Source organism: Pleurodeles waltl, chromosome 3_1, assembly GCF_031143425.1.
Source record: "Pleurodeles waltl isolate 20211129_DDA chromosome 3_1, aPleWal1.hap1.20221129, whole genome shotgun sequence".
NCBI lineage: Eukaryota > Metazoa > Chordata > Amphibia > Caudata > Salamandridae > Pleurodeles > Pleurodeles waltl.
The window spans coordinates 1,062,904,639-1,062,931,299 of NC_090440.1; the positions used below are offsets into that span (position 1 = coordinate 1,062,904,639).

General features: G+C 42.8%; 1 protein-coding gene across 1 annotated transcript in view; it reads right to left on the minus strand.

The window, feature by feature from the left end:
• The window catches only part of DPP10 (dipeptidyl peptidase like 10), a 1,473,102-nt gene that overhangs the window by 22,000 nt on the left and 1,424,441 nt on the right, over positions 1-26,661 (minus strand). The window contains exons 23-25 of the mRNA XM_069224346.1: positions 20,700-20,758; positions 20,538-20,610; positions 15,458-15,531 (exon numbers count right to left, since the gene is read on the minus strand). Of these exons, the coding sequence (XP_069080447.1) occupies positions 15,458-15,531; positions 20,538-20,610; positions 20,700-20,758 (206 nt within the window). The remainder of the gene's footprint in view (positions 1-15,457; positions 15,532-20,537; positions 20,611-20,699; positions 20,759-26,661) is intronic.

The following is a 26,661-nucleotide window of genomic DNA, read 5'->3' on the forward strand; positions in this document are numbered from 1 at the left end:
CAGATTAGGACAGATTTTCTGCTTCTGGCAGGGCATGATGAGCATGCTGACGTAGCTTTACAGATGATTTATTGGAATTCTCTAGTCATGCTACCTCATTTGGATTATGATGTGGGTGAGAGGGAAGACATAAAGGGGTGGATAGGAGTAACATTTTGGGACATGATGTAGGTTATGTGGGTTACTAGATGACATAGCCTAGTCAAGAGATGTATAACTACAGTTGTCCTTGTTCTAATGTGTGTATGTGAAGAATGTAATGACCCTGCCTCTCCTTCTCTATCTCTCCCTCCCTCTCTATTTGTGTGCATCAGCATTGGCAGGCAAAGGAGACGGGGCACAGGTGAGTGGGGATGCAGCTGGCCACAGGACCCGGAGTGCTGAGACCACCGACAGCGAGGGACCCAGTGTCCCGGAGGGTGAGGGGAGTGCCACAGGGGAGACTGGATCTCCTGCTTTATCATCCTCAGAATCCAGTTCCTGGCAGTGGTGGACCCTTCTGGGATCACCTCAGCACCATCTTTGTCTGCCACCCTCCTTAGTACCACTACCCTTCCTGTAGCTCCTCGTAGCTCCCCGTCAGGTGTTCTGTGCCGGCTCCCCCAGGAGGGTGGGCGTCTCCTTCACTGCAGTCCCCTCTGGCCCTGCCTCTGTCAGCCCTAGTGCCCTTAGTGAGGAGGCTGTTGATCTCCTGAGGTCGATCTCTGTCGGTCAGTCGACCATTGTGAATGCCATCCAGGGACTGGCAACTCAAGTCCAGCAGAGTAATGCGTTACTGGAGGGCATTCACAATGCACTGGCTGGCCTACAGAGATCCTTGCAGGCACTGGCCTCCACACTGATGGCAGCCAGTCACCCTTTGTCTTCCGTCCTCCCTCCACTTTCATTTCTCCAATCCCAAACCCCTCTTCCCCGTCCCAGCCAAAACACAGTCAGAAAAGCATGCACACAAGTCATCGTCCAAGGGTACTGCTGACAGACAAGCACCACAAGACCCACCATCGGCATGCACACAGATAACACCCACCTGCAGACACACCAACACTCACTACCTGCACTGACTCTGCCGCTAAACCCCCACCTTCACAGACAATACACTGGACACACCTGCAGACACCACACTAACATTCACCAATACAGCCACATCTCCTATCCTATCTACAGTCACCACAACAGCAGACCTGCAGACACCCACCCCAGTCAGCACATCCGCAGACACCACAATCACAGACATGCCTACATGCAGCACATCCACCATCCCATCAGTCATCACCCCAACAGACAGTCACCCATCCACCACGGCATCTCCCTGCACCTCCACCCCCTCCTCCCAAAACACAAACATCCACACTCACCCATGCAACTGTCACCCAGAACACAAAAGCATACCTCGCACACACATGCACCCAACACATCCACCAAAACACCTCTTACAACCACTCCCGCTCCCTCCACTCCCAAACCCTTTTGCCAAGACCATCCCCGAGTGTCTAAGAAATGTTTCCTCTATGAGTTGACCCTTTTCCCTACTCCTCTTCCACCCTGTGTGACCCCCCAAAAGATCTGTGTCCCTCCCCAAGTCCATCCCTTCCACCTCCAAGACCTCCCCTGGCCCCCCTTCAGGTACCCATGCCCCCCGCCAAGAAGTCAATCCCTTCCAAGAGTTTCCAGCCCTCGGCTAACCCTCAACCTAAGCCTTCCCCTCCAAAGCCCAAACTCAAGCCCCCCCGCCGTACCCTATTCCCTGAGGTGCCTGCCTGTCCCCTTGATGTCCCTACCTGTGGAGGTTGTATGGCAGTCAGGAGTCAACTAGGGGAACTGGAATGTGCCATATGTGCCAGCAGCACACATGTGTGTGGACTGGCCTATGGCCTCTTATCTCGTACATAGTTCTGTAGTTTTTAATATGTATAGCTTGCCATTCATTTGGGCCAATCAGTTGTTGGTTCCAAGGTCAGAGTTTTGTCCTTCCTTTTTTTATTTATACCTGTTTTAGTCTTGGCTGCTTTTGTTTATGTGTGAGTACGTTTTATGTATGTGGTGGCTGTGCTACCAGTTGTGTCTGGCCAGCATGTGTGGGTGTGTGCATTTCATTTGTCTTGCTGTGATGGCTCTGTATTGTGTGATGGGCATGTATGAGTTTGGGACATGGATTAATGTTAAAATTGTGTGTAGTGATTGTGTTGACATGTGTTTTGAGTGTTGTGTCCCCTTGTGTGGTTGTACTGTGTGTATGAGTGTGTATGTTGATTGTTATGTCAGTTCAGTTGTGATGTGTGTTAGCGGTATATGAGGTATGGCTTGCTGTCTGGATGTGTGATTTTATGTGTTGGTCCTCTGGTATTGTTAGTTTGTGGTGTATGTATGATTTGTCAAGTGGAGGTGTGTATTGTGGATGAATGACAGTGATTTTGAGGTGTTGCAGTTGTGCTGTTGTGTCAATTGGTTGTGTTGTGTGTTGTAGTGTTAGACTGTGCCGGTGCTGTGTATCTGGGTGTTGGTGTGCGTTTTGAAAGTGTGTGTGTGTGTTGGCCGTTGTGTGTGTGTGTGTATGTGGCTGTGTGTGTCAGTTTGAGGGTATGTGTGTGTGTCACCCTCGCCACCTGTTCAGAATGTGTATGTTGGGTGTGTGTAGAAACATTGGCTTTGTGCAATGGTGACAAGTAAGTGTGTGTACTCATGATTCCTGTTGCTGTCATCGTCGCTGGTTCCAGAGTTGTTGGGCGAGCAAGAGCAGTAGGAAGACTTGTAGCTCAGGTTCCATGGTGGCTCAAGACGGGAGCATGTTCCTGAAGGTGAGTTTCTCCTTTTATAGAGTTGGTTTCCGCCATGGTTTCTGTGGTGGTGTGATCACGCCGGAAACCTTGGCGGTGTGCAGCCTCGCAGTCTGTACGGTGGTAACATGCCCTCTGCCGGTCTGAACGTGCCGGCCATCATCTGTGGCAGTCAGACTGCACTGGCGGTGACGGCGGTGGATTGGCTGTATTCTGTTGGGAACACTGCCAGGGTCATAATTTGGTGGACTTCTCCGCCAGCCTGTTGGCAATACGACCACCATCGCCAACATAGCTGTCATGAGACTGTCAAACTCATAATGACCCCCTGAGTCTTCGACAAGGCTTCTATATATAAAGTGAATAAATGCCACAATTTAAATAGAGATCTCCACTGGAGCTTCTAGTCAAAAGAAGTCAGCATCCCAAATCAGTTACTTTGTGAAAAGTGAACTTAGGGTAGCTTAGGATTGAGGTTCCTGGCTCATGCTGATGTGTGGGTGGTGTAAGTCATAGCCACTTCATTATGCTGGTGCTGAATTCAGGGGAGTATGATTCCTGTTATGGAGACTCGCAAATGTAGCTCGAACATTTAAAGGCAATGCTGGCTGCTGGGGCTGAACATGCACAGTGGGAAAAATTGTGTGACAACATGTCTATATCAGGGAAATACGACAAATAAGATTCTGGACTCAAAAGAATGGTAATGGCACCAGGGGAAGTACAAGAAAATTGAGGAATTTCAGTATTAGTAAAGGAACTGTAGGAGTCTAATTTTTGGACTGTGTGGAGGATGTATCATCTTTACTGTCCTGGTAAAACAGTACAAAAATAGGAATTAAGAACATTAAAATGTCAGTAAAACATTTGATTAGAATAACCATCCAGGTCTCAAAACCGATTGTTAAGTTCTGTTGTTTAATTCAGCTTCTGTCTGGAGTAGACGTTTCTCAATAGTAACTCATCTAGGGTTGTTTTTTTATCTGCTGTCTTATTGTTCATCTGATGGCTTGTTCTGGATGGTGTTCATCTTTTTCTGATGTTCCCACTAGAGGTATATTAAGGTTTTTACATCACAGCCTCAAGTTGTGCTGCTTTGTCCAGGTCTTGATTTTCCATTCTGCTTTCCCAAAGGAACACAAGGCTGCATTAGCACACAAAGGCATACACCATATTGTAGGAGCTACAATTAGTAAATCGTTGTGTACAATAGTCATACCATTATAAGGAAATTAATTTTCTTCAATGTTTTGATTATGGTGCATTTGGTGGCGGGTGAGTGGTGGCAATACTCAGCTTGATCAAAAGGTGTTTTGCAGTATGTAACTCTTGACCTCTTTGTTTGAACCAAGTGGTTTCACAACTTTGCTTCCTGCTGAAGTTCTAACATGGTCTCTGTCATTTCTGTCCTTAGTGTTCAGTATATGGCAATTTAGTAGAATGATGTCCTAGACATTTGCTGTGCTATGACTGAAGGTTGGCACTCATAATAGTTGTTGCAAGTTCACCAGTCTCTTGGTAGTAGTAATGAATCTTGAGGTGTATGCCAGACTCTATTGTATTCTTGACAGAAAGCTCTATGGGTAACCTCTCTTGAGGAGTGTGTTGACCAGTTTTTTTTAGCAATATTGAGGCAATTTCTTTTTGAAGCAATTCTGGCTAACTCTTAAGGAACTCGTAAGGACACTTTTCTCTTTGAGCAAGAGAATTTGTGACAGATAAAAAAAGCACATTTTTCTCATCACCTGGTATGTTAAAGGTCATGATTGGGCAGTGAGTTACGGAAGAGCTAAAGAGGAATTAAAACATATTAAGTCTGTGATTTAAGGCATTCATGAAACAAACATTATATAATGAAATATTGTCTACTAATTAACTGAAATTCCCACCAGTGTAGTTCTTTACACATTCTATCATTCCATACCTATTCAGAGGGTTGCTATATTAATACAAGTTTGAGTATGAGAGATTGCAACCAAACCATCATGGGAAACTGGATTATTTTGAAGGTACAAGAGATATTAATCTTATTACTGTCTGTTCCTTATATGGGCCACGTGCTTATGGCACCTACTATTAAAAATATTTCTGTTCTTTTCCTGCCTCTCACAGTATTTGAAGACTTTTTCTGGGAGCTTCCACCATGGAGTGTTGAATGTATTATCTGTGAGTACTTTTATGTTATTGTTGATACAGGTATTGACTCCACTACTTGCAAAACCTTTCATAGGTTTGTTAGGGTAGCATGGAAAGTTAAAAGGTAATGCTACACTTTGCAGCTGGGAATAATTGGTATTATTTTAGGAATTGAGCATATGCTACACTTTCCATTTCATTTTAAAACTTGTGCCTCATTTTAAAAAGCACTGCTGCAAGTCGTGAAAACTCTAATATACCCTATGACTTATTTAAAACATGTCCCACCCTCAGAGGATTTACTGATAGTAACTCCATGCAGATTTTTTTTTAGGTGGTTTAGGAAGAGGTCTACGATTAAAGAATTTAAAGACAGGGACATATTATTTAAAGCATATGACAGGCATTATCAACACACCCACTCAGAACAGTTGGGTCAGTCTTTCTATGCAAAGGCTCAGCGTTGCACAATTTGTTGTGAAATTCACAGCAAATTCTTGCTCCTGAAGGACAAAGCAGCAGCTAGGTTCACAACAAATTCCAACAATCTGGTACTACCGTCCCCCCATGGAGCCTACTGTTATTAATTAAGCAGCCTTATAGGGTCTTTCACAAGTCATCCCTGAACAATTAGCCGCAGCCAGAACTAAACTCTAACAATAGAAGCTGAGGAGCTCCATGACCCTAACATACCTGCTAACATCAAAGTTACTAGCAAGAAGCAAGCAAAACTTTTTTTTCCAAACCACCCTGAACTATGCAAGTACAATCTCAAGCCCAGGGATATCTCGCATACAGAGAAGGGAGATTCAATCTATTCTCACACTCTCTGCACAAGTGCACCCAGAAGCTGACCTAGGAGCAGGCACACCAAAATTATTGGACAGCAAAAATGACGGTGACCCTACTCTTTTAATTGAAGAAATGGAAGCTAAGGAGAACGATATTAATGAGTATCCATCTTCCACACCTTCCCAACTTGAGTCAATGGCCCAAGGATCAACCTTTTGCAATGAAGCAGCTTCCCAGCCAAAGAACAGCCATGAAGTAAAAAGCAACCAAGACGCATTTAATTTTTAAGCTACAAATTCTATTGGCTCAAGCCAGCAGTGCACCCCCTCTGACAGCCTGGTCAACATGGAACCTAAGGAAGAAAAACTTTTAAGAAACTCTTCTTCCCTCACCTCAGTCGAAGGGGAAGCTATGCTAGCTATGTATGACAAAGACAACAAAATTCACTCAACATCCTTTCAAGCAGCGGTCACAAATTTGTACTCGCAAGCACAACCAACAACTCAGCTAACAACTTAACCCACTCTGGAGCTGGCTGGACTACCTTGGTAGGAGCACTGCAGCTAGCAGCGGACACTTTAAACTATCAGTCCACAAAAATGGACATTCAGATTAAACTCGTGAACACACTGTGGGCCATATTTATACTTTTCGACGCACAACTGCGCCAACGCAGTTGTGCGTCAAAAAATTTAACGCCGGCTAACGCCATTCTGAAGCGCCATGCGGGCGCCGTATTTATTCAATGACGTTAGCCGGCGGAGCTGCCTGGTGTGCGTGAAAACAAATGACTTACACCAGGCAGCGCCGGCGTAGGGAAAAATGGAGCTTGGGCGTCAAAAAATGGGGCAAGTCAGGCTGAGGCAAAATTTTCGCCTCAACCCGATTTGCACCATTTCTTTTTTTACTCCCAACCCCCATTGAAATGACTCCTGTCTTAGCAAAGACAGGAGTCATGCCCCCTTGTCCAATGGCCATGCCCAGGGGACTTATGTCCCCTGGGCATGGCCATTGGGCATAGTGGCATGTAGGGGGGCACAAATCAGGCCCCCCTATGCCACAAAAAAAAATAAAAAAATACTTACCAGCACTTACCTTAATGTCCCAGGGGTGGGTCCCTCCATCCTTGGGTGTCCTCCTGGGGTGGGCAAGGGTGGCAGGGGGTGTCCCTGGGGGCATGGGAGGGCACCTCTGGGCTCCTTCCGAGCCCACAGGTCCCTTAACGCCTGCCCTGACCAGGCGCTAAAAAATGACGCAAAAGCGGCTGGACGTCATTTATTTTGACCCGCCCACTCCCGGGCGTCATTTTTGCCCGGGAGTATAAATACGGCGCACCTGCCTCGGAGTCATTTTTTAGACGGGAACGCCTACCTTGCATATCATTAACGCAAGGAAGGTGTCCATGCAAAAAAATGACGCAAACTCCATGAACTTTGGCGCTAGATGCGTCTAACGCCAAAGTATAAATATGGAGTTCGTTTTGCGTCGAATTTGCGTAAAAAAAAACGATGCAAATCCGGCGCAAACAGAGTATAAATATGGCCCTGTGTGACTTTACCTGTGGGACTGACATGAAGATTGCCAACCTTCATAACCTCATAATTAAAGTGTAAAAATCAGCGGAAGTCATGATGCCGGCAAACCTGTGCACCTGCTATCCAATTTAGAGAAACTGGAGTCACCATCTTCAATATTACGTGACATCCTCAGCAACCTGAAGCAGGCTGCAAAGCCTACAAATCTAGCAATTAACCAAATAAAATACCACATAGTTTTAATGTACCCTGAGTAACAATCACAACAAAACTATGGCCGCCAAAGACTTGGTTGAATTCTTGGCTCCAGCACCAAGACGCAAAATCAAAACCAACAAAGTGACCTGGCCGTCACCGGCAGCTGCCAACCAGGTACTAGAGGTTGCAGAGACCCTTAATAATTGGGGGATACTGCTGTCTTCTCAAGCAGAACTGACTTATCCTTACATTCTAACCACATACCAGAGTAATCAGATGGCCAACTTCCCACACAAATATCCAAGCTTGATTCTAATCAGTCCATGGAGCAAATCTCCAAGGCTCTCGTGCAACTCCACTGCACACAACTGCCCGAGCGCACAAGCAAGACAATGACTGGAGCTGGATTCCAGGAGCCTTAACTTAACCAAAAAGTCAAGTGTGAATAAATCCAAAAGCAGCAACCCAAACCAATCATACCAGCAAGCTTCAGATCTCTTCATGGAACACCAATGGACTGGCAGACAAACTAGCAGACAGTACGACGTTGAAATACGAGCAACCCTCTCATATTATTATGCAACAAGAGATGCCAGTGATTCCAGGATACATCAACTATACAATGCCTGCTACAAAAGAAGCAGTTCACGGCCACCTATGTGGAGGCCTAATTATTTACATCAAGAGGGCCCTAAAAGGTAACTACACTCTGCAACTGACAGCTTGGAGCGGTCTCAAAACAGTTCTAACTACCTTCGAACAGGACTCTCTGACTCATGACGTAGCTCTCATGAACATTTATATCTCCCCAAAACTGAAAACAAAACAACTAGAAAGAAAGCACCTGATTAATGAAATAACCTTGCAGGACTGACCCCATCCTCTGGAAGTAATCCTTTCTTGGGACTTTAACATCAATATACTAGGGTCAACGCAAGACAAGCATATTTTGTCAGTCCAGAATTCACTCTGGTCGGTCTCAGAGCAAATTAAATATTCTACCTTCAAGCATGATAAAAAAGGGAGAGAGTTACTCAGAGGTATGGAGTTCCTGAACCTCCGCATGGCAAATGACCACTGTCCTCTGTCCTTCACCTACCAGAACTACCACATGATCTTTGAAAGAATTCACAGTGCTCTATGTACCGCTAATTCACTTGGGCCCATATTTATGAAAAATTACGCAAAACTGCTCTAATGCAGTTTTGCATAATTTTTCTTTACACTGGTTAACGCCAATCTTTAGAGCCATCTTTGTGCCATATTTATTAAATGATGCAAGATGGTGCTAAGGAATGGCTAGCGTCTAAAAAAGGACACTAGCCGGTCAGGGATGGCGTTAGGGAAAATGGCGCTAGTGGGTGTGAAATTACGTTAGGCTGGTTAGTGGCAAAATATATGTCGCTAACCAGCGTAGCATCATTTTATGATGCCCAAGCAGTCAAAAAAGGCCTCCTGTTCAAGTGTAGACAGGAGTCATTACCACCACTCCAGTGCCCACCACAGGGGACTAGTGTACCCTGGGCCAGTCCAACATACCCAGTGCCAGGCAGGGGGCCCCATGTAAGGGGACCCCAATGGTACTTACAAAAAAGTATTATACTTACCTGGGATGGGGTCCCCCTCCTGTAGTGGCCCTGTGGTGTGGGTGGTAGTGTTCCTGGAGCTTCGGGTGGGCATCTTTGTGCCCAATTCATGGTGTTTCACCATAGAAAAGGGCCTACCTGCATCCTCATGCCTGGTCTGACCTAGGCATTAAAAATTGGCTTTAAGCGGGCTTAGCACCATTGTTAAGGTCCGCCTCCGTCTTGGGTGTTGTTTCTGCGCCTGGAGATAAATATAGCGCTTTGCGGTTAGGTTTGTGTTTAGGACGGGAACGCCTACCTTGCATCACATTGACGCAAGGTGGTTTCACACATGCTAAACATGGCGCTAACACCAATGTTTTGATGCTAGATGAGTCTACAGTCAAAATATAAATATGGAGTTAGGTTAGCGACGTATTAGCACCAACATTAACAGCGCTAAAGCAACACTAACCATCCATAAAAATGGGCCCTGGTCTCCAGCTTTGCTATAACTCTGAGGAAAGAAAGTGAGCACTTACCCACAGGACCATCCCTCACACTATTCTTGGACAACCACAAATCAAAAGATGCATTTCAATATGGTCATTGAGGTCAATTCATGACCTAGCTGATGCAGCAAAGCACTCACTGACAACCCATTTGGATAACACAAGAGCAACTTTTTCCACCTTGGAGTGCTTTATAACTGATTGTGTGGCTAACTCAGGCTGTGACAGGTGGTAGATTGAGCAATGTGCCACACACTGGCCGCTCGACATCCAATAGAAAAACAAAGGAGGTAAAGCAGCATTGAAATCAAGCCCTTTGAGCAGACCAGAAATCACCCAGTTTTAATACACTGAAAACTAGCCTGGTAAAGTTCGAGCTCATCTACAGAAAGCATCTGTGGGCCCAAAAAAGAGATGACAGCTATGATCTAACTGCCAAACTACTGTACAACACAACACTAGGAGCAATAAATTCAGGAACATGGTGAACAATTTAAGCTACCTATTGCAGTTAAGAGAGACAGTTAACAACTCTGAAGAAAATTGGCATCAATAGCTCTCAAAACATTTCAGCCACTCAAACAGTTCACCACATCAGGAGCAGGCCACAGAACACCCAGCGATAGCTGACATGCCCTCCTCTCTATCTCTATCAGAACTTCAGCTACAAACATTATGACCATTCAGGCTGCAATCATTGAATGGATAATCTCATGAAGGTACACCAGGCCCAAATGGCTTTCCAAAAACCATTTTTAAAGCGGACACATTACTTTAGCCTAGGCACCTGGAGTCGTTATACAAGAGCATAACCACTTTAAATATCACTCCTTACTCTTGGGAAGGCTCCAATATCACTCTAATATATAAAGGGTGGACCAGCTCGGACCCCACAAACTACAGTTTTACTCCTGGATGTGGAAATCAAGTACTTTGCAGGCTGCCTTCTTGAGGAACTAGCAACCTTGGCCTCTGAAATAAGTCTCATCCCAATCAACCAAACAGTGTTTGCTAAAGAAGTGGGAACAACACATCTTCTGGCTATATCTTTGCTGTCTGACCGATCCCAGAGGAATAGGCAGCCCCTCTAACTGTATTTTATAGATTACAGGGCTGTTTTTGATAAGTGGATATAGGAAAACTTATAAGCAAACCGGTAATTGGGCACATACCCACCCTGCTGCCAAATACCTTGATCTTTCTCCATATTGACACCTGGGTGAGAATTAAGTTAGGTGACAGATCCAAATTATTGAGAAAGATTCCAACAAATCAAGACCTGCGGCAAGGGTGCATCCTAGCCCTTGCTCTCTTCAGTCTCTTTTCTGCTGGCCTGTCCACAAGCCTTGAGATTAACTCCCATCCACAAAACTGGGCAGTATCCAACTCACGTCCCTAATGTATACAGATGACGTGGTGCTACTCATTTGAATGAAAATTGGCCTCCAAAGGCTTTTGTGCACCACTGCCTCATACTCTAAAGACAATGGAATGTAAATCAATCTAAAGAAGTCCAAATCCTTCAATCAACACCTGGAGCTGATGTGCTGGAGATCAACAGCTTTCACAGTAGCCTTCATGTGCATAAAAGCAGCCACAGGATCTTCTACACACCTGCCTCTTTTGAAAACAATCCAGGCCAAACTAGTCCCAATGATCACCTATGGTAGAGAAGCATTAAGAGGAAGAGATGCTGTCCACTTGGACAAAGCTATCTCTAAAGTGTTCAAGTCAGTCTTCTCCCTGCAGGGATATGCATCTCCAGCCCAGTTACACCTAGAATTTGGCCTAGTCAAGCAATCAATAGAAAAGGCAAGAATCTTTCATTAAACTCTGTTTTAAGCTAAGGCAAGTCAATTGCAGGATTCTGAAGCACCATCTTTGGGCTGAAATTAGCAGCAGAAGCCACTCCTGGGCTAGAGGCTACCTCAATTACTCCCTTGCAACCTTCAGACTAGTAGGCCAATGGGAGGCAACTTCTTCCTTCTCGCAAGTCAAGGCCTTGGTAAACAGGAAAGTTAAAGCACCCTCGCTGCTGGCACATAAAGAGTCATTTGCCCAGAGGTGGCATGCCTGGCTTACAATGTAGTCCTATACCAAACTAATACCGCAGCTGTATTTGGGCATCACTCTTAAAGCCCAGATCATAGTTTCATTTTTGAGACACCACCTGGGCTGCTTACCATCACTTCTGCATCTGCCACTGTGGAAGCAGACCAACCCTATGGAGCTTTGTCAACTCTGCAGAACAGCTCCAGAAACCAAGGTCCACCAAATCTGTATATGCAAAGCAAACTTGGAAGACCGAAGATCTATTTTAAAACCAGCATGGAACAAAAGGCATTTATGTCAATGCGTACCTGCAATTATAGCTTGTTTCACTTAAAAAAACATTTAGCTTTGTTGCAGGCTCACAAAATATCTGGCCAGACTTGACTAAAAAATCAATTGCTTAAATAATGACATAAACTCATGGACAACTTAAAAAGACATGAACAATTACAGGTACACGCTATTTTCCCCAGCTGCACCAACACTAATGGATACTGACAGGTCTGCAGGCTCTGCACTTTTACTACATGGACAATCTATTACAATTAGCATATTTTGTTTGCACAATCCAGTATTACTTTTTCAACTACAGATGCTGTCTCTATTTTACCCATCCTGCGTATTTGTTTTATTTTGTTGATGAACCTTTTATTCAAGGGCCTTTTATGTACACATTTGTGCAATGGATTTAATTAACTATGCACTTTAATACATTTAAACTGAAACTGAATCTACCCATCAAAAGCCCAACACTTTCCCTCCTGTTGCTCATAATGGAGTGGGAACAGCAAATCCAACCCATCCAAAGAACAAAACTTTTCCTGATTTTTCTTACGTTGGAATGAGACTAGTAAATCAACAGTCTCTTATTGCAGGTCAGATTGGAGTGGGAATAGTAAACCCCTACAAGACCAACACGTTCCCCACTTTTGCTTAGATTAAGGTGGGAATAGTATATCTAGGGGGCCTAATTTTCAAGGCCTGTGGTGCAGGGCGGCACAGCAAGGCACTTGCTGCGCCTTCCTGTGCCGCTGGGAAAGGACAAAAATGCACTGTATCCATAAGATGCAGTGCATTTCTGTCCTCTTCCTGTGTGCTGGTGCACAAGTTGCTGCTTAGCGCCAACACAGGCACCCTTGCACTGGCATCCTTGCACCATGGTGCAAGAATGCTTGCGTTGTGGGGATGATTGTTTTTGTTCAGGAAGGGATACCTTCCTGTCCAAAAACAATTACAATAGGTGTTTTCCTCATTCTATGTCTACTGTAGAATGCAGTAGACATAGAATGAGGGAAAAAGGGGAGGAATACAGATATTTTCCCTGTTGCGTCATTCTTATGCCACCCTTGAGGTGGCTTTGGAATCTGATGCTCTTCCAGGCTTGTAAATCTGGGAATGCATGAGATTCCTTCAGGGTTCCATGAGTGTTGAGTGGGAACACCCCAATCAATGCCCATGGAATGCCTCTTTCACGCATTGTTATGCAAGAAAAGGGTCCATATGTACAAGGCAATGTAAAACCACAAAAGGTGGCTTTGCGTGGCCTTGTAAAGATGGATTAGCACACTGTGCCACCGGAGTGTAAAAAAATGAGGCTCTGGTGGCGCATTGTGCAACTAGGACCTTATAAATGAGGCTCTAACTTCCCAAATTCTAACATTTCACCTGCTGTTGATGAGTTTGGAAAGGGAATAGTAAGTCTAACCCATCCAACATCAAACAAATTTACTTATTTTGCTTATGTTGCCATGGCAATAGTATAAGTAACAACCCCAAGTCCAACCTTTTCCCTACTCGTGCTCAGATTGGAAGGGGAATAGTATATCCCACCCCTGCAAAGTCCAACACTTTAGCTGTTTCTGTGAACATTCTAGTGGGAGTAGTAAATCAACACCCTCTAAGGTCTACAGTTTCCCTACTCTTGCTACAGTGGGAATTGTAAATCTAGGGCCTTATGTACGAAAGCTTTTTCCCATAGACACAGGATGTGTAAAATCCTTTGGTACATCTGGCCCCTAATTCTGAAGATTCTGATTATGAAATTAGCAAACGTGTCAGAATCGGGTTGGGGAAAGAGAATAGAACTGATTTAGATCAATCAACTATCAACCTAAACACTAACCAAACTTGCACCAACAATTTCAACACAGAAGGTAACACCCATTCTGGGTTTAATAAACACACAGATCATCTATATATTGTAATATAATGTGAATCTTCCCTAGGTAGTCTAATTATGCTTTGAAATATTTTGACTGTGCATGCCAGAGATTTTATTGCCAACGTAAAGCATAGTAGTGACATCCAGAATCACTATCATTTTATCTGCAGAGACTCCGCAGTCATAAAAATACTACTAGTAAAATAACTTTGAGAATAGCAAACAATCATATATTTATACAAAAGTGTAAGTTTCCCTTTCTGAATCAGCTCTTCTATATGCAGTGGCTGCATTCAGATAGCATGCAATATGCCACCTACATGTGGTCTCATAGATAATGTAGTGCATTACCAATACCACATTATAATTTTTTACTAATTTGACATTTCCTGAGCAGCAACGCCATTCTCATCAAAGCATTCTCAGGTGGCTGCTTCAAAAGCAGATCTCACGCAAACTAACCATATTTAACTTCATATGTTGTTATAGTATTTTCCTCTATGGACCATATAGGAAAGAACTCTGGATGGGCTAGAAGAAACTCTCTGGCCAGATGATATAGTTGTAAATAAACTGTTGCCTATCATATAGTTCATCTTAGAAAATCTCTGATTTTCAACTATATTCTAATCAATTTAAGGATGCTGTCACCAGTGTGATAATCTATGGATTTTGATTTTTTTGTTCAAGACACCAGAATGGCATGCTTTTGTTATTGTTAACACTAACTATTTAAAATTATTTTTTGAATGATGGAAAAGAATGGTTGTAACAATTGCATTAAAAGGTTTATAACAAACCTGACGTGATAAAAATAGGCCACATAATCTAAAATAACAACTTTTTTTTATCTCCAAGAGATGATGACATCTTCTCTTTGTCATTTTTTTTTGTTTGCTAAATAGTTGTATTGGTTTTGGTACACAAGGAGCACTCAGTGGTGGTCACATAGAAAGTGCAAATAAGAAGTAACATGCGGTTGTAAGGTTCTGATCCAGTTGACCCCACCATTTCCCCCATATCCATTTATGTTTGGAGCACCACCCTCTGGCTTCAAACACTGACTTTGCCTGTTGCGCGCACCAATCCAACCCACGCCGCCACTGTGACAGCGTAGTGGGCACAGGATTTTTCTATTGGTTTATGGTCACATTTAGCCACCATGATAACTGTTCCCAGAAAAGATGGGTCTGCCCTTGATCCCCCTATCAATTTAGGACCCCAGCAACAACATCAATTGTGAGAGGTGTACCTCCCAGCCCAACACCTCCAATAAATCTCCCACTATGGCAACCCAGTAGTGTTGAGTCACTGGGCATGATCAGACCAGATGATAAAAGTGGAACATCGACGACAGGTAGAACTGGGGAGCCAGCCTGCCAGGTGTAAATGACCCAAAGTAAGGTAGGCCCAATAGAGGTAATAAGTCTGCACCAGGCACAGCCTCGAAGAGATCATTATTACTTGAGGGACTATTAATGCGTTGCACAAATCCTCATCTTCTCACAGACACAGCAACCCTCCCATTGTGTCCCCAGATGATTTTTTGTCAAAAGTAAGTTAAATTTTACTTTTAAGTTTTTTTTAATAAAAATTTGTGTAGGTATTTATTCATTCAACTGACATTAAACAAATAAAATACATGTATTGGGATTCAGTGCGTAAAAACAGACAACCAGAGATTTCGCCTATATTCAAAAATGTTACTTATGTAAAACATACGAATACATACCTGCATTGTGTAGTTCACCCCAGCTTTAACAAGGTGTTTAATAAGTTCTGCCGAATGTTGAAAATGGACTTTAGCTAGGAACAAACATGTTAAAACCAAATGATATATATTATTTTCTCATAAATTGACTTGTGAACACTGTAAATAAAAATATTCTGCTTTCATTGCAACAAGTAACAGATTTATTTTTTAATCATTCTGAAGGGTCATTAAGGCACTCACGTTAACGTATCCAATTATGCCTTTGGCATGTAGATTAGGACATTTATCCCTTGAGTTTGTTAAAAAAAAGAGCTGTTCTTGGATTTATTTGAAACTTAAAGCTTGAAATTGGAGGCTTCATATTTCCTATGACATGGATAGTTGTATTGGCTGACCTTCAGGAATTTGGCTGGCAAACAAGGTGTTGCATTTGATGATGAAAGAAGGAAAGGATGTTCACTGTTTAAAAGTATTCCTGGGTACACCAAAATGTATCTAGCTAACTATCTATCTATCTATCTATCTATCTATCTATCTATCTATCTATCTATCTATCTATCTATCTATCTATCTATCTATCTATTTGTGTGTTTGTGTGTATATATATATATATATATATATATATATATATATATATATATATATATATATATATATATAGTGTTGTGTTGTGTTTACTACAACTCAGACATAAATCCATGAGGCCCAAATCATAAAGTCATGCTCAAGCAAGAGCAAGACTCCTACTATAAAACCACCTCATATACTCCCAAACTGCAGTTCAGAGATGTGGGTCATAGATTTAAGCACCGGCCTCCACTGTCCCTTGGCTGCTGATAATCAGCTGTGATCGAAATTTAGACAACCATAAAGGTGGATGTGGCCAACAGCAAAGACAAAAATTGGGAAATCCTCCACAAAATGAGATCTCAAGAAGGGCACAGGGTAGGTCATAGAAGCCCAACAACACATTCACAATGGTACATATCAGGACGAATTCACTAAAGGTACATTAACAGCTAGTGATGTAGTACTACAGTCAAGCAGGTACAGACTCCACACCAGGTCAGTGGGAGGAACTACAATTGAATCACACCAGGAGCAATAAAACCAAGGAAGAACACAAACAGGGCAATATAAAAATAGGGAAATTGAATAATAAACCACCACAATTAGTTGACAGAGCAGATATGCCATATATAACAGCAACCAGAAAGACATGCACAGAGGTCTACGTCATCTCACAAAAATCTAAAAACTGAGGCATTGGCACGCTACCAAGTCAATGATATTGAGCTATACATCTGATGTAATAATCACCTAGCAATTTAAAGGGGGAGGATGACTGACCATATCTGCATGACACACAACCTACTATGCCTCACCAGATCTGCAGCACACATAGACGGAGCAAATCACAATTAAAGATTGTTTTTGTGCAGGAAGGTATCCCTTCCTGCACAAAAATAATCTCCCCCGCAACGCAGCCATCCTTGCACCATGGTGCAAGGGCAGCTGCATTGGCACTAGGCAGCTAATTTAGCACTGGTGCAAGGAGAAACACAGGGTTGCACCATATTCTTTTAAATATGGCACATCCCTGCATTTTGCAAATGACGCAGCTCAGTAAGATTGCTTGCGGCAGTGTGCTGCACCACTTCCTTGTAGATAAGGCCCTAAGTCTCTGAAATGTAAGTCAAAAATATCCAGTGGGAGGAGGCAGAAGACTGGAGCCAAAGACAGTTTCATGAGGTCAGATACCCTTTGGTGAGGGACAGCTGACAAGTATTTATTGCTGCTGAAAAGCATGTGCCGGGAAAAGCTGCAAAGTCAGTCCAACAGGCGATGTACCTTGGGCGGATAGGTGGGCAGGTTGGACCTAGTCTCCTCCTGGTTCTCAGGGCACTTTCTAGCAAATATATTTGCCATATTCACCCTATATTTAGCCACAAAATGGCTTTGGATATCTGAACACCTTTTGCACCACACCCTGGGGTCCAAGACTGCAGGGTATCACTTGGAGGGTCTGGACTCAGGTTGAGTCCAGGTGTGGGCTGAAGATGGAGGAAGCCATTTATGTTCCTGTGGCTCTGAACAGGAGGGCGGTAATCTTGCGCTTGTGAGTCACTCTGGAGGTCCTGGGACATAATGAAGGTCCAGTCCTTGAACTCAGATAGAAGGCAGCAGAGCAGCAGGATAACCGGGCAGCAATCCAGCAGGGCAGCAGTCCAGCAGGGCAGCAGTCCTTCAGAGCAGCAGACCATGGGAGTGGCAGCTCTTCTAGCAGCACAGTAATCCTTCTTCCTGAAAATTCTATTCTATTTTATAACCCGGTGCCCTTTCTCTAGAAGTTGATTGAAGCTTCTGGAAAGATTCTTTGAAGTGCATGGAATTTCCTGACTCCCTAGCTCTGGCTCCAAGCTGGCTGTGCTGACATTGTGGGGCCATTACGCTCTTTGTGTGAAGGCAGAGCACAGGCTATTTAGTTGTAAGAGGGGCTATGCTCAGCACTGCCCCCATCCTGCTATCTAATTCGGCAGATCTAATTCCTTTATTGTGCTACTGTCCGTGAAGAATTCACAAAGTCTAACTGTCAATTACACCCAGTCATGTGACTTGAGACATGCTGCAGTCTGAAAGGGCTAAGGCAAGGAAATGCCAGCTTTCTAAAAGTCACATTTTCAGAACTGTAATGAAAAATCCAACTTTACCTTTAACTTTAAAGGGAGTTTTATTTAGACTTTCATAAATAGCAAACATGGCATATCTATCTGGTCCCAATTGGAAATTACAGCTTATTACATGTATAAATGTTATCCTGTGGGAGGGGTAGACCTTACACTAGTGAAAAATGAATATGAGAGATTATCCTCTACCAGGCTTGTAAAACCTAACAGTATTTGTCCAATCTTTTTATTTACATAACACCAAAGTCTACTTTGGGGGGGGCATATGTGTAACAAAAAGGGAGTTTCAGGCTTGGCAAGAGGGGTTTAATGTCAAGTCTACATGGCAGTTTAAAACTACATTCAGGCTATAGTGGCAGGCTTGAGACATGTTTTAAGATGGTACTTAAGTGGGTGGTATAATAAGTGTTGCAGGCCCACTGGTAGCATTTAATTTAGAGGTGTTTGGTATAGGGTACACTGAGAATTATATTTTCTTTTGGCTACCTTATAAAATCTATGTCGGCATTTTGCAACTACATTCCTGAATGACTTTTATCTTCCTCGCCCCCAATCCAAATTTGATATTCTATTCTTTTTGCCATACCTTCTTCAACTTAGTTCTCCTTTTCTCATCCCTTTTTCCTGAAACCCTTAAATACTTTCCTTCATTTTTTTTATTCTTCCCTCAGTTATTTCGTTATGGGTTTACCATTTACTACCCCTGTCAATAACTTCACAGTGTCACAAAAACAGTTTTTCAATCACTGGTTGCTAAACTTTTATTTAATGTACTTCTCTTCTTTCATCTCATTTATTTTTCTCAATTATTATATTTAATGCATCTACTGATACTGCAAGCAAGACGGTTCACAATTCTTCTATTGCCTTTTTGTTGCCTTTTATCACTTCTCCCATTTTATGGGTATCTCTACTCCCATTGGCCTAGGTTTATCTGTCTTTCTTTTCCATCTCCAATACTACTTTCAGTATGTGGGTTTTATTTTTAAAGAACTCCAAGATTTATGACCTCACATGGGGGCATATTCACTTCTTTTAGAAAATGAGAAATCTATCCCAGTTGATACTGGGAAACCTATGCAAGCTATAGAATTCCAAGTATGATCCTCAAAAGGTTTTGTGATGTTCAGTTTTGGATAAGAAAAGACACATCTGCTTATTTTTGCTAATGAAAAAAATCAGAGCAACTGCAAATGTTTTTCTAACGTTGTTTTTCTCCCTATGTAAAATTACAATTTGTTCCCTCTATGTAAGAACCTTTTGCCTTGCAATCACATCGGTTTTAAAAAAAAGAGAGTGTTTTTGTCCCATCCCAACTTAGAAAGGTATTTATATTTGTCTTTGCTAAGAGTAAATCTCAAAAAGTTTCCATTAGCACTGATGTGTAGGTTTGTGAATGTGTAAAAATGTTCTGCCATAGAACAGCCCCCCCAATCCATAGGCGTATAATTACTTACAGGCAACCTTCATTAGAGTAAATCCTTTTGTGAGTTTAAACACTATGGCACTGATTAACAGACATTTTGCACTGAGTTTGCATCTTAAAAGCAGCATCAATCGGAACATTTGTTTTTATTTACGTTCCACCGCAGAACTGGTTTTGTACTGAAAATTTCCCACAAAGTAATGCAAAGTAGTGCTACTCTGCATCAAGGGACGCTCCATTGTTTGCAAATGGGCATTTCCATGCAAAAACATTTCCTACTAACAATATTGTGCAGAATTTTGTGTCAAACTATAATGCCACTTTAAAGCAGGTGTTAAAAAGGAGAAATGCTTTTATTTCACATAATTGTTTCCACTTCACATGTGTACCGCATGGTACAGCACACATCCGTAGTCGGAAAAGTTTTAAACTTAGTTTAAGCCTAGTATTTTTTACTGGGAGGATATCCTTCCAGTACTGAACCTATGCAATACTCACACAGACAGCCTTGAACTGTGGGACATAGACCCCCTTGCACTATGGTACTACTGTAGTACTTCTTTACATACTCATAAATGCCTATGTCAATTAGCCCCATTTGGTATGAATATGTTGTCTTGATCTGATTTTTCAATGTGCTGTTGTAATTATTTCTACCCCTGCCCTTTGCTCTCAATCTCAGGTTTTTATAGTCACACTTTCTTTTTCCTCATCCCCAAGTGCTCCTCCCCAACTTATTCTTAAAAAAAATATTTAACCTATTTTCTTCATTCCTAATTTGGTTGTTAATAATTGTTACCTTACTTTGTTTCTATATTAACCAATGGCTACATTCTATTATATTTCCCAGGCATTTCACTAATAAATCTTGATCAATACTGTAATCAATTTTATTGACAGCATTTTTGATTTCCATTGCAATCTTCAAGTATTTAACCAAAATGTATATATTTCAAAAAAGAAAAAATAATAATTGGGTACTCACCATCAGCTGTTCCATGTATTATTAACAAATTATCTTCTTTAAAGCCATGTATGTTGTGTAAAACACTGGATGCCTACAGAAATATATACATGCATTGATAAAGGTGAACATAATTGACATTCTTATATAGCAAAATTATTAATTGATAGGAAAACTTCATACTTGATATGTATTGTCGTCCTTTGTTGGAACACCAAGATATCTTTCTGAAAATGATGATGCTGAAAAATAAGAAAAGACAAGAAGTGCCAATCATACAATAGCATGTGCATTTCTCTATACAAGAGGAGACAGATATATTTTCCATTTCGCATGGACATTTTTGGGATCCCACATTCACCACAGATTTGTACTACAAACTTTTTAAAAAAGCAGGAAGAAGGTAGGCTGTAAACAGTGGAATCTCTGGCAGAAGGACTCATAGGGAGTGTTTAGAGCACATAATATTTTGAGTCAGTTGAAAGGACAAGTCAAAGGGTCTGCTCAAGTGAAAGGCCTGTTGGTGAATGTATCACTTAGAATGTGGAGAATAAATGGATGATGACAAATTAATCAATTTTTTGGAAAATATTCAAAATTATGCCTGGACTGTGGATATTCTGTTCCCCACCCTACCCCATGTGCTCACTGAAAAAAGCATGATCCTTTAACTGTCAAGACTGAAGTTGCATGCTAATTTTATGTCAAGACCGGAGGCTCATATTATGCTTTTCTTTTCCTGCTTTATTTTCAATAGCAGCTGCAGTCAAGAACGTTATCCAAACCCAGACGATTAGCAAACAGGCTACCAATGGAATACAATAAGAAACAGAGAGCCAATCAAAAATGGGATACACATAAAGAATACCAAACTTGATTGCAAGCAGCCCTCTTTTCTTGCTGCTCGCTTTCAAGATGAGTCTATCTTTTATTGCACACATTGCTATTTGTATTTTTAAACGTATTTCTTCTATAACTGTTTAACGCTAATATTGTTCAGGTCTTTCCCCGAATACTCGCATGAGCGTGTATATATTTTCTCCATCTCTGGGGATTCCCCCCCTTTTATGCCCTCTGCGGTCGACGCGACCGTCCTCTCAATGCTTACTGCGTTCAGCATTTCCCTCACACGCCACTTCAGCGTACGTTCTATTTTTAGCCCTCAGTTCCTCGTTCGATGTCTCCCGGCCCCTGGATATCCAATTCAGCCTCAGCATGTCGCAGATTATATTACAGCCAAGTTATGCCTTCCATTTGATAAGCAGATTCATGCTAAACTTCATTCCGGAAGTCCCAGACCTTCTCTTCCACTCCACATTACTTCTACCCCTGCCATTGATCCCTCCATGATTACTTTCTTCTCGCAATTCAGAAAAGACCATCGTAAAGGTGTTGATAGGGCTTGGTCAGTCTGTCAAGACAAATTGTTGGATATAGTGGGTCCTCTAGCTCGCATTTTTGATATGGCAGAATCCGCCAGGTTACAAAATGAGTCGATTGATCCTGAAGAACTTTCACTTTGGATCCAACGAGCTTACTGTTTACTAGGGAATGCAAACTCCTCTATGACTCATAAGAGACGTTAAGGTCTCCTTCTCAAATTGGACTCTAAACTTGCTAACTTTGTTTTTATGGACCAAGGCCCCAAAGCTGACGGTTTATTGTTTGGTGATTCCTTCAGTCAGGAATTAAGTAAATATGTCACAATGTTTGCGTCGCTCGACAAAGCACAGCAGTCTCTTAAAAAAGTCTTTAATGCCCAGGTTTGTGCCAGGGCCGGTAGAGGAAGGAGTCGCTTTATCGTCTGTTTCTCCAAATACCAAGGCTACATAGGTTCCTATAACACATCACAACAAGAATTTCGAACTCAATTCTACCCCCAAAGGTCAAGAGGCTTCAGAGGCAGAAATCAACGTAATGCCAAAACCTACCAGCCCTCAGGTAAGCCCACATTTTCGCCATCTTTCGGTAGGGGGTTGTCTAAAATTAGTTTTCCACAGGTGGAAAGACATCACTTCAGACCCTTGGGTCCTCAACATAGTTCAAGCTTATTCCATCAAATTTTATGAAACTCCTTTTCAAATGTCCTCCCTCCCTAAAATTCTCCACAGACATGTCAGCCCTAATTTCCTTAGAGATCCAAACTCTTCTTCACAAACACACCATTCAGCTTTCTCACCTTCACCCGTCAGGATTTTTAAGTTCCAGATTTCTAGTTTTCAAGAAAAACAAAAAGATCAATCCGGTTATAAACCTAAAATAATTCAACCAATTCATTGTCTTTCGTCATTTCAAAATGGAAACAATTCTTCATCTCAGGGACGCTCTTCTACAGAACGATTGAATGGTTTGCCTTGATCTCCAAAATGCTTACCTGACTGTCCCTATCTATCATACTCACAGGAAATTTCTGCAATTCCAATGGCAGCACCAAATCTATCAATTTACCTGTCTTCCTTTCGGGCTTTCCTCAGCCCCTTGGTATGAAGGACGTCGCAGATTGGATGAGGCTCAGCCGCCTAAAGCTGAACTCTGAAAAAACGGAAGTCCTCCTCCTCGGCAACACCCCGTCCGCCTGGGACGACTCCTGGTGGCCCACGGCCCTCGGCACCGCACCGACCCCCACAGACCACGCCCGCAACCTCGGCTTCATCTTGGACCCTCTTCTCACCATGACCAAGCAAGTCAACGCCGTGTCCTCCGCCTGCTTCCTCACCCTCCGCATGCTCCGCAAGATCTTCCGCTGGATCCCCGCCAACACTAGAAAAACCGTGACCCACGCCCTCGTCATGAGCCGCCTGGACTACGGCAACACCCTCTACATCGGGACCACAGCCAAACTCCAAAATCGCCTGCAACGCATTCAAAACGCATCGGCACACCTCATCCTCGACGTACCCCGCAACAGCCACATCTCTGCACACCTGAGACACCTGCATTGGCTCCCAGTCAGCAAAAGGATCACCTTTCGACTACTCACCCACGCACACAAAGCCCTCCACAACAAGGGACCGGAATACCTCAACCGACGCCTCAGCTTCTACGTCCCCACCCTCCTCCTCCGTTCCTCTGGTCTCGCACTCGCTGCCGTCCCTCGCATCCGCCGCTCCACGGCGGGTGGGAGATCTTTTTCCTTCCTGGCGGCCAAGACCTGGAACTCCCTCCCCACCAGCCTCAGGACCACCCAGGACCACCCCGCTTTCCGGAGACTCCTAAAAACCTGGCTATTCGAGCAGCAGTAACCCCCCCTTTCCCCTAGCGCCTTGAGACCCACACGGGTGAGTAGCGCGCTTTATAAATGTTAATGATTTGATTTGATTTGATTTTACCAAGTTAATGAAACCAGTGGTTGCTCATCTCAGATCCCAAGGTATCACATTGATCATTTATCTAGATGACATCCTTCTCATGCATCAAAATGTAAACACTCTACTTAAACAGCTCTCTTACGGATTTTCCCCTCTATCGGACTTGGGTTTCATAATCAACAACTCAAAATCTATCCTAATTCCTTCCCAATCCACAGAGTTTCTAGGATTCCTCATAAATTCCACTCAAGACACCCTTCAATTACCTGAACCAAAAATAAAATCCATAAAATCAGAAAAAATCCACTCTCCCTTGCAAGGCTTGTAAGTCTTCTTTCCTCTTCGATTCGAACAAACTTCCTGGGTCCCCTTCATTATCGCGCCCTCCAAAGATTGAAAATCCGACATTTGCACAAGGGTCTTGCTTATTCAGATTCTATCCCCCTAGATCAAGAATCCCATACAGAACTTCAATGGTGGTTAGACCACATAGATGCTTGGAACAGCAGGACTATCTTTGCATTAGCCCCAGATCTTGTATTAGAATCCAATGCAAGCCTAACAGGTTGGGGCGCAAGGTGTGGTCAAATATCAACTGGAGGCACATGGTCTCCACAGGAGTCTTCATTGCACATCAATTTTTTAGAGATGCTTGCAGGTTCCTTTGTGATCAGAAGTTTCACAAAAAAACTAAGTCCAGTGCTCACTACTTATTCTCATGGACAATCTCACGGCAATCAAATACATAAATCATTTGGGCGGTACCAGATCCACACCTCTGGCAGAACTAGCCAAACGTTTCTGGGAATTTTGCCTTCATCAGAAAATCTCTGTGCAAGCAGAATATCTGCCAGATTCTCTCAATATAGTAGCAGATTGGTACTCGCGCCATCTCCTAGATTCCAGAGATTGGAAACTCCATCCATCCATCTTCAACTTTCTTTACCACAAATGGAGTCTTTTCCATATAGATCTCTTTGCGTCTCGTCTGAACACACAACTTCCCCAATTCTTCAGTTGGAGACCGGATCATCAAGCTCTAGCAACAGATGCTTTCCTCCAAGATTGGTCAGTTTTAACCCATTATGCCTTCCTGCCATTCCTCATGATCAACAGAGTTCTCTCCCAAGTACGTCATCAGATGGCCACCATCGTTCTAGTTGTGCCATTTTGGCAGTTCCAGGTCTGTTTTCCACCCCTCCTAGAATTAGCAATGGATTTCCTAGTCCTCCTCCCTTCATTTCCCACTCGCCATCTCAACCCCCAAGGTCTTCCCCATGATCTGGTTCTCAACAATTCCTTTCTTCTTTCAGCCTGGAAGGTTTCAGGTCTACAATTTCCTCTCCAGGAATTTTGATTGAAGCTTCTTTCTATATCAACAAGACATGGGCCCCAGGCACATCTAAGGCATACAATTCTGTATGGTCAATTTGGTCCAGCTGGTGTCTGGAAAAATCTACTAATCCCTTTTCAGCAGATATCATCTTAATAGCTAACTTTCTTGCCTTTCAGGCTAGTTTCGGTAAATCTTACAGGACTATCAATCTCTATTGTTCAGCTATCTCCCTACATCACCCTTTGTCAATGGTAAACCAGTTGGTGAACATCCTCTTATTTGCCGTTTGTTAAAGGGAGTAAAGTTTTCCAATCCTCCTCTACCCAAATATAGCGATTTGTGGGATGTTAATCTTTTTTTACAAATGTTTTAATCTTGGCAGGATAATGACATCTTGTCACTCAAAATGCTCTCTGCTAAATTGACAATGTTATTGTGTTTAGTCTCAATCAAACGTCTTTCAGATGTCAGAGTCCTTGATATATCTTCTCACCATTTTACTCCTATAGGTGTTCTCTTTAACGTTTCAAGATGTACGAAAACCAATATCTCTTCTGTGTTCTACCCCTTCTTTCTCAACCATCCAAAATTGTGTGTTCATAACTGTTTAAAAGTTTGTGAACAAAAAACTATTGATCTCAGAACGTCCTCTGCCACCCAACTTTTAATTTCTTTCAGGCAACCCCATAAGCCAGGTTCTTCACCCACCGTAGCTCGCTGGTTTAAATGGATCATGTCCCTTGCTGCAATTGATACGTCCAAATTTGGAGCCCATTTTTCTCGGGGAGCCATGGCGTCCAAAGCCTTTTGGGCGGGTTCCCACCTAGAAGACATTCTGAGGTCAGCAGTTTGGTTAAATGATGTTACGTTTCATACATTCTATTGTAAACCTATTAATACTGCATCTTCTGTTGTGATTGATATGGTTTGAACAAGCATAACATGAGCCTCCAGTCTTGACACAAAATGTAGATTTTCCAAATAATTTATGATGAAAAGTCTTAATTTTACTAAAGACACAGAGGCGAGTATTATCCCACCGCTTATCTCCTATAATTGTGTTTGTTTTCTTCCCTCCCTATATTTTCTACAAATGCTACAACACCTTCTTCATAACAATCCTCTTCGAACAACATCCACTATCGGACAGGATTTAATCCCTCCTTCAGTGCTGCCTATGGATTCTTTCCAGGAGTTTGCCCTTACTGCTTCTGAGTACTTGATATTTTTCAAACTTGGTTGGCTTAACGCTGTTTTGCACGTTTACAATTGTGCCATTGTGAACTGTTTCCTCTCGTTTCTAGGGACGCTCACTGCACGTGTAGGAGGCTTTTTGCCAGAGCGTCGATTTGACATGCAGTGACACGTCGGGCCCTCTAGAGGGTGCTCTCTCATGCCGCTCGCCTAAAACAGTGTTTTTCGAGCGCTCGAGCCGCGGTTCCGCTAGGCACTTTGAATTTCAGCGCGACAGGGGTTTTTTGAGCCAAGACTCATTTATTAA